We start from the raw sequence: 9,119 nt of genomic DNA, 5'->3' as shown, positions 1-9,119 counted from the left end.
GTTATGTTTAGTTGTCATTGTTATATATTTGGAGGCCTAATTCTGGCTGGAGACTGATGCTTCACACCTTCCTGCTGTCTTGCCTGTGAACAGAACTTCAATCTCTATCATCAACCATTTGGGGAGGAATTCACTTGTCCCCACAATGACCTTCCTCTCAGAGATCTAATCCAGGTGAGTCCAATAACCCACATGACACTGCAGGAGAGGGTCATAGGGAATAGAAGCCAGGAACATTTACCTGTTGTCACCTGAGAGTACATTCTACTTAGTCCAGAGGCAAGAGATTGCTGTGTTTGTTTGCTTGATGAATCAATTTATTTATTTCAATGGCTACATAAGAGTTCCTAGGGTAATGGCTACCCACACTTTTAATGGTCTTTCACACTCTTCATCATTAAATTGCTGTCATATCAATGCTATAAGATGTTTAAATTATTAATTTCAAAATGTGGTTCTGATCAGGGGTGATTTTGTCCCCTATGAAACATTGATCTATGTCCAGAGAGATTTGTGACTGTCACACTGGGGAGGGGTGTGAGGAGGCAGGGTGCTCTAAACCAGTGATTCCCAATCTTTTGCACCTCATGGACCATTAGTGGTCTGCGGACCAATGGTTGGCGTGCTGCTCTAAACAACCTTCAATTCACAGGACAGACATCACCACAGAGAAGGATCTGCCTCAGATATCAACAGTGCTGAGGCTGAGATAATCTGAATTAAATAACATCATCATTTGTGATATTTATCTCTGGCTTCAGATTGTTCTCTAAAGTTGTAACACTTTATTTTCTGCCAATAAAATTAGAGGACCCCCTTTTGCTACCAATTGGAAAGTCCCAACCTCAATCAACGTCACTGCTCTTCCAGTTTTTCCCCATCTAATGAGTGCAAAAGCCATTTCTTGTTGTTTTATCAAACTATTACACAGTTTCAGCAAACTTCATTTCTTAGATCACCATTTTGATTTACCTATTGTTAATATATGCCCATGTGTTACTTTCCCATTTTTGAATAGCATTTCAAATAGTTTCTATAGATCATTGTTACTCAATTGACTTCTGTAGGATATTTTTTACCATAATTTTTTAAATTTTATTTCAATAGATTTATTTTCTTACTAGTGAGTTTTTTGCTTTATTTGAAATGGTTTTTCCCATCAGTAAATTTTATATGTCATTTCTGATGTTCATAACAAATGTATTGGTTATTCTTACCCTGAGTGTATATTCTCTGATATTGGCAGATGTCTGAGGGTGAGGACCAATTTCATATTCTTTCAGATTGATAGCCATTTATGCCAGATCTCATGTCACAATTCAATCTTTTTCAACTAAATTGATGTGTAACCTTCCCATATGGTAAATGTTCATATGCATGGAGACTTAATTCCAGATTAATGGAAAGAACAGTTAACTCAGCACCTTCTCAGAACAGTATGCTCTTTTAGCTCTAAGTCTTTACAATTTAATTGTTAGCCTATAGTGATATTATTAAATTATTGCCATTTTATATCATGTTTCAGTTAGTATTTAATCCTCCATTTCATTTTGCTTACTATTGTTGTTTTAAAACTACTCATTTTAACCTGGTTACATTATCTCTTCATCACTTTTTCATTTTATCACTTCACATTTTTTAATTTCTTTCTATGTAAGTGCACATCTAAACATTTACCTTTGTGAAAAATTTATGTGAACAAAGCAGGTGTAATTTCTGCTCTTTTGGGTCATGCCATAAAACAACAAGGGCATAAAACAAAGAAATAAATTTGTTAAAAATAATGTCCTCAGGAAGAAACATATGAAGAAAACTATTCCATATAAATAGGTAGAACTGTTGTGGTGTGGGCAGGATTTGTAAAGCATGGTCTGGGGAGGTTTTTGCATGCTGAATGAAGACCTGAACCAGGAACAGAGTGGTGCATCCTGGGTGTGTCAAAAAAGAGATGACAACCCAAAGCCCCCAAATAAGATAGAATTGGTGCCACATAAGGAAAGAAAGAAAGGGGCTAACCTCATCCACTATTGGGCCACATAAAAACAAATTGGTCAAATGACTATGGAAAAGGTACAGAAAACAAATCTTTTACTGCATTTATTTGCCAGAACCAAGACGATTTTCTTCCTCACAGTATCTTGGGGATCACCTGAGCTCATTAAATCTCTATTCCTGCTCAACCAATTCATTACCCTCCCACATACTCTCCTATCCATTCATTGAACAGATTTCTTTATGTTTTATTAAATACAGGGCATAAAATGTCCATCAAATATGGAACCTCAAATTCATTTGTACATGGAAGGCTTAAGAATTGGAATATCCAGAAACATTTCTACATCTGACAGGTGAAAGATCACTGATTGGGTCAGCTTGTGTTCTATCCATTCCTAGCATCATCAGGATGGCTAGGGCTGAGACAGACATGGTGGTGGTGGTGGTGGTGGTGGTGGAGGTGGAGTGTGTGTGTGTGTGTGTGTGTGTGTGTGTGTGTGTGTGTGATTTGTAGATGTGAGCTGTCCTCAGACCAGGGGTAGTTGCACTCATACACTCCAAGGTGGTTCTTACAATATGGGACTTAAACTCAATCAAGAGTAGGTACTAAGGAGGGGATCTTTTTCCATTCACCGGACACCTTTGCAACAAGAATAATAGAGCATAAGAGGCCAAGGGGATGAGGAAGTCCCTGTGCCAGAGGTATCAGCAGTGGCAGAGAGGCCACCTCACTCCTCAACGTGTCTGCCACCACTTCTCCTCACTCCCCCTCATGCTCATTCACTTTCTAACCTGGCTTCACTTTTTCTGAACATGTGAAAGAAGCACCTTCCTCGGGACCTTTTCACTGGCCAGTCCCTCTGCAGGGCTCACACTTTCCCACATCTACTTATATATCTCTTCCTCTCTTGAGTTAAAAAATCTTTGTTTATTGGCTCAATAAACAAAAAAATGTTTATTGAGCCAAATGCCAGCCACAAAAGTACCAGGTGATTGGGCATGAAGTCTAAACCACCAGCAGCCAGAGCGGGGTAGAAATGTCATGTCCGCTGACCTGGGGTTGACGGCTCTTTATTCTTTATATTTTGGGGAAGAAAAAGGTACTTTTTTGAAAGAATTTTCATTGGCTACTGATAGCAGTGGGGGCGTCAAGAGAAGGTAAAGTGCAGCAGTTCTAGGACAGGTACCAAGGAAGAAATATTTACTACTTTTAATTGGTTGCAGGCAATAGTCTTGAAAGCTCATGCAGTGAAGGATGCAGGGGCATCTAGTGGTCACTACAAAAGTTGATTCACAACAAAGGTTTATTGAGCCAAATTCCAGCCAGAAAAGAACCAGGTGATTGGACATGAAGTCTAAACCACCAGCAGCAGAGCGGGGTAGAAATGTCATGTCCGCTGACCTGGGGTTGACGGCTCTTTATTCTTTATATTTTGGGGAAGAAAAAGGTACTTTTTTGAAAGAATTTTCATTGGCTACTGATAGCAGTGGGGGCGTCAAGAGAAGGTAAAGTGCAGCAGTTCTAGGACAGGTACCAAGGAAGAAATATTTACTACATTTAATTGGTTGCAGGCAATAGTCTTGAAGGCTCATGCAGTGAAGGATGCAGGGGCATCTATTGGTCACTACAGAAGTTGATTCAAGTTCCAACATACATTCATTAATGTGAGTAGTCTTTTATAAGTGGGCCACAGCTTTTAGCTGGTTGACTACTATAGTTTTTTACTTGAACATTTGAAAGAAGCACCTCCTTCCTCAGGGCCTTTTCATGGGCCAGTCCCTCTGCAGGGCTCACACTTTCCCACATCTACTTATATATCTCTTCCTCTCTTGAGTTAAAAAATCTTTGTTTATTGGCTCAATAAACAAAAAAATGTTTATTGAGCCAAATGCCAGCCACAAAAGTACCAGGTGATTGGGCATGAAGTCTAAACCACCAGCAGCAGAGCCAGGTAGAAAAGTCATGTCCACTGACCTGGAGCTGAGGGCTCTTTACACTTTATGTTTTGGGGAAGAAAGAGGTACTTTTTTTTTAAAGAATTTACATCGACTACTGATAGCTGTGGGGCAGCAGGAGAAGGTAAAGTGGGCAGTTCTAGGACAGGTACCAAGGAAGAAATATTTACTACATTTAATTGGTTGCAGGCAATAGTCTTGAAGGCTCATGCAGTGAAGGATGCAGGGGCATCTATTGGTCACTACAGAAGTTGATTCAAGTTCCAACATACATTCATTAATGTGAGTAGTCTTTTATAAGTGGGCCACAGCTTTTAGCTGGTTGACTACTATAGTTTTTTTCACACTCTCTAGCCCCAGTGTATTTAATTTAGGACAACTCAGAATGTTCCCCTTTTCACTTATTTGAAGTCTCTGTTCAAATGTCACCTTGTTTGCAGAACTACCTACAAACCCATGAAAAACAGAACTCCCTACTCATTCTCTCCTTTAGTCGTACTTTCCTTCTCTTCATACCACCGCCACCATCTAAAGTATTTTATCGTTTTATTGTTCCTTCTACATTCATTCCCTCATTGGATTGTAGAGACTTTTGTTCTTCAGCACCCTATTCTCACAACCTGGACAGTGCCTAAACATGGTCAGCACTCAATTTACATTCCTGAGAAACATGAAGAAATTCTCAATAAAACTGTAGAATACATGATCCCCTCAGATGTACAGGTGATTGGGACAAACACTCCATATCAGGCGGGTCACTGTATATCCCCAACAGGGGACTATATACACAAAATAATAAAATTAATGTCTGGTCTACAAAATACGAATTGTAGCATTTCAAGTATGTGAGCAATGCAACACTGTGTGAAATTTATTCATGTTATTTTAATATTTCTTGGTAGTCACCTCCAACACATGGAACCAGTGAATTTTACACAAATTTCAAAATTTATTCTTCTGGGATTTTCAGAGAAACCAGAACTTCAACCCCTTATATTTGGGGTTTTTCTCTCCATGTACCTGATCACTGTGTTTGGAAACCTGCTCATCATCCTGGCCGTCAGCTCAGACTCCCACCTCCACACGCCCATGTACTTCTTCCTCTCCAACCTGTCCTTGCTAGACATCTGGTTTACCTCCACCATCATCCCGAAGATGCTTGTGAACATCCAGACACAGAACAAAGTCATCACCTATGCAGGCTGCATCACACAGATGTATTTTTTCATACTTTTTGCTGGGTTGGATGTTTTCCTCTTGACTGTGATGGCCTATGACCGGTTTGTGGCCATTTGCCACCCCCTGCACTACACAGTCATCATGAACCCTCGGCTCTGTGGACTGCTGGTGCTGATATGCTGGATCTTGAGTGTCCTGCATTCCTTCCTACATTCCTTAATGGCATTACGACTGTCCTTCTGCATGGACGTGGAAATCCCTCACTTTTTCTGTGAACTCAATCAGTTTATCAAACTTGCCTGTTCTGACACCTTTCTTAATAACACGGTGTTGTATTTTACAGCTGTCCTGCTTGTTGGTGGTCCTTTCGCTGGGATCCTTTACTCATATTCTAAGATAGTGTCCTGCATACATGGAATGTCATCAGCTCAGGGGAAGTACAAAGCATTTTCTACCTGTGCGTCTCACCTCTCAATTGTCTCCTTATTTTATGGTACGATCCTAGGAGTGTACCTCAGCTCTGCTGCAACCCACAGCTCACACTCAGGTGCCATAGCTTCGGTGATGTACACCGTGGTCACACCCATGCTGAACCCCTTCATCTACAGTCTCAGGAACAAAGACATCAAACAGGCTCTGAAAACATTCTTTGTGAAGGAAACTACAAACTGGTCAGTTGTCCGAAGACTGCAGATGTGCCCATGTTTGCAGAGTCAGACAGTGTGATGATGGTCAGACTATGGAAGCAGAACTTGCTCTTTCCTTTTATTTCCTGTAATTTCTATTTCTTTGACCTCATCTTCTCCATTCAATTTATGTAACTCAATTAAGTTCTCTGCTCTCTTATATATTCAGCAATTCTTCTCTTTGTTGTTTTTCTCTTTTCTTAAAGTTATTTCCATCATGGATCAGATATATTTGGAAAATTTCATTTACCTAATGAAACAATATGGATATTTCTTAAATTACATATATCTTAACAAATATAGATATTTTTTACTAAAATAATCATCCTGAATTGCATTATTCCTATGGCAAAGAATACTCTTAATGACCAAGGCAATTTTATACAATTTGAAAAGAGAGGAAAATCTGAGACAGGTGTTTTTCACTTTTATGACTGACAGTTTTTGGTATTTACTATCTTAACTGCTCTTCCTGATAATGTAGACGCTAACATAAAAGTGTGTTTAATAGCAGATCACTGGGTTGTATTCTCCTTGTTAAGATTCTGGGTTTTTTGTTTAGTGTTCACAATCCCTACCTTTCCCACTTGCAAAATGATTATCGAATCCATGTCTCCAAGAGGGACTCTTCACTGAAAGACAAATTTTAATAAATAGGTTGACTTATTACCGCCTTAAAATCACAGATGAATTTCAATACGATGAACCAAATTTTTAAATCACACACTGTATTACTATGAAAATATTTATTCTTCATGCTGTACATCTATTCATTGGAGTATGGAGGAATGATGCCTATTTGTAAGGGGGTTTATACGTATAATGGAAAATTGGTTGGTGTTTTCTATGTTTTATTCAATTATCTTTATGTTTCTGTTTGAAAACTTTCAGAGTTGTCTATAATGTGACTCTTTTTATTAAATAATACAGATTCTCCCCTTCTAAAGGTTCCGTAAGCATGAAGGGGATGGTGAATGATCATTATCAGCTGCATCTACTAATTCTCCCTATTATGCACAAAATTTTATTCATTTTTAATGATTAAAGAATGACTGAAGAGAAAAATGGCATTATCATGGGATTTTTTTTCATTAAAAAAACTTTATTGTTGAAAATATTACATATGTCCCCTTTTTTCTCCAGTTGACCTGTTATAGCCTTCCTTGGCCCCCCCTCCCACCCTGGGACTTCATCACCCTATTGTCTATGTCCATGGGTTATGCCTATATGCATACAAGTTCCTTAGTTGATCTCTTCCCACTCACCTACCTTACCTTTGAGATTCAGCAATCTGTTCCATACTTCTACATCTCTGGATCTATTTTGTTCATCAGCTAACTTTGTTCATTAGATTGCACATATGAGTTAGATCATGTGATATTTGTCTTTTTCTGACTGGCTTATTTCAGTTAGCATAATACTCTTCAGGTCCCTCCAATGCTGTATCAAAGGGTAAGGTACCCTTCTTTTTCACTGCTGCATAGTATTCCACGGTGCAAATGTATCACAGCTTTTTATTCACTCATCGACTGATGGGTACTTGGACTGTTTCCAGACCTTAGCTTTTGTAAATTGTACTGCTATGAACAAAAGGGGGCATACATTCTTTCTTATTGGTGTTTCTGGTTTCTTAGGATATATTCCTAGAAGTGAGGTCCCTGGGTCAAGTAACAGTTCCACATTTAATTTTTTAAGGAAACCCCATACTGTTTTCCATAATGGCTGCACCAGTCTGCATTCCCACCAGCAGTGTACTAGGGTTCGCTTTTCTCCACATCCTAGCCAGCACTTGTCATTCGTTGATTTACAGATGCCATTCTGACAGGTATGACATGGTACCACATTATCATTTTAATTTGCATCCCTCTGATGATTAGTGACTTTGAGCATTTTTTCATATGTCTCTTGACTATCTGTATGTCCACTTTGGAGAAGGGTCTATTTAGGTCCTTTGCCCATTTTTAAATTGGATTGTTTGTCTTCCTTTTGTTAACATGTATGAATCCTTTATATATTTGGATATTAACCGTTTATCAGATGTATCACTGCCAAATATGTTCTCCCATACAGTGGGCTCAATTTTCATTTTGTGATGGTTTCTTTTGCTGTACAGAAGCTTTTTATTTTGATATAGACCCATTTGTTTATTTTCTTCTTAGTTTCCTTTGCCCGGCCTAGGAGATATATCCGTAAACATATTGCTATGAGAGATGTCTGAGATTTTGCTCCCTATGGTTTCTTCTAAGATTTTTATGGTTTCACATGTTACATTTAAGTCTTTTATCCATTTTGAGTTTATTTTTGTGTATGGTTTAAGTTGGTGGTCTAGTGTTACTTTTTGGCATGTAGCTGTCCAATTTTCTCAATAACATTTAAAGAAGAGACTGTCTGGACTCCATTGTATACTCATGCCTCCTTTGTCAAATATTAATTGAGCATAATGGTTTGGGTCAATTTAGTGCTCTGTTTGGGTGCTCTGTTCTGTTCCATTGATCTATATGTCTGTTCTTGTCCCAGTACCATGCTGTTTTTATTACAGTGGCTTTGTATTATAACTTGATATCTGGTACTGTGATCCCTCCAACTTTGGTCTTCTTTCTTAAGATTGCTGCAGCTATTTGGGGTCTTTTTTGGTTCCATATATATTTTTGGAGTATTTTTTCTAGGTCTGTGAAATATGCTGTTGGTATTTTAATAGGGATTGCATTGAATCTATAGATTGCTTTGGGTAGTATGGAACTTTAATAATTTTTATTCTACCCATCCACGAACACAGTATGTTCTTCCTCTTATTTATATCTTCCTCTATCTCTTTTTTGTAGCTTTCCAAGTACGAGTGTCTTATCTCCTTGGTTAAGTTTATTCCTAACTATCTTAAATTTTTTGCTGCTACAGTAAATGGGATTGTTTGTTTAGTTTATTTTTCTGACAATTCATTTTTGATATGTAAAAATGCCATGAATTTCTGGGTGTTAATTTTGTATCCTGCTACATTGCCAAATTCATTTATTAAATCTTGTTGATTTTTGGTGGTCTTTGGGGTTTTCTACGTACAATATCATGTCACCTGCAAATAATGAGAATTTTACTTCCCCCTTTCCAGTTTGGATGCCTTTTGTTTTCTTCTTGTCTTATTGCTGTGGCTAGGACTTTCAACATTATGTTGAATAAGAGTAGTAAAGCAGGCATCCCTGTCTTGTTCCTGTTCTAGGGGAAGTGGTTTTAGTTTCTGTCCATTGAGTATGATGTTGGCTATAGATTTTTCATATATGGCCTTTATTATGTTGAGGTATTATCCCTCTA

The 9,119-nt window shown here is 38.3% G+C and overlaps 1 protein-coding gene across 1 annotated transcript; it reads left to right on the top strand.

Annotated features, from left to right (window-relative positions):
• Positions 1 to 4,866: 4,866 nt before the first annotated feature.
• LOC102252294 (olfactory receptor 7A10) lies at positions 4,867 to 5,856 on the top strand. The gene has a single exon (XM_005864000.1). The coding sequence runs from the start codon at positions 4,867 to 4,869 to the stop codon at positions 5,854 to 5,856; it is 990 nt and encodes a 329-aa protein (XP_005864062.1).
• The last annotated feature ends 3,263 nt before the right edge of the window (positions 5,857 to 9,119 follow it).

The sequence above is a fragment of the Myotis brandtii genome, unplaced genomic scaffold (genome assembly GCF_000412655.1).
Source record: "Myotis brandtii unplaced genomic scaffold, ASM41265v1 scaffold1834, whole genome shotgun sequence".
In the NCBI taxonomy this organism is placed as follows: domain Eukaryota; kingdom Metazoa; phylum Chordata; class Mammalia; order Chiroptera; family Vespertilionidae; genus Myotis; species Myotis brandtii.
The sequence above is the reverse complement of the archived record's forward strand: the minus strand, read 5'-3'. Positions and strand labels throughout refer to the sequence as shown.

Excerpts from the sequence above, each read along its gene's own strand:
- LOC102252294 (XM_005864000.1), top strand. The coding sequence starts at position 4,867 with ATGGAACCAGTGAATTTTACACAAATTTCAAAATTTATTCTTCTGGGA.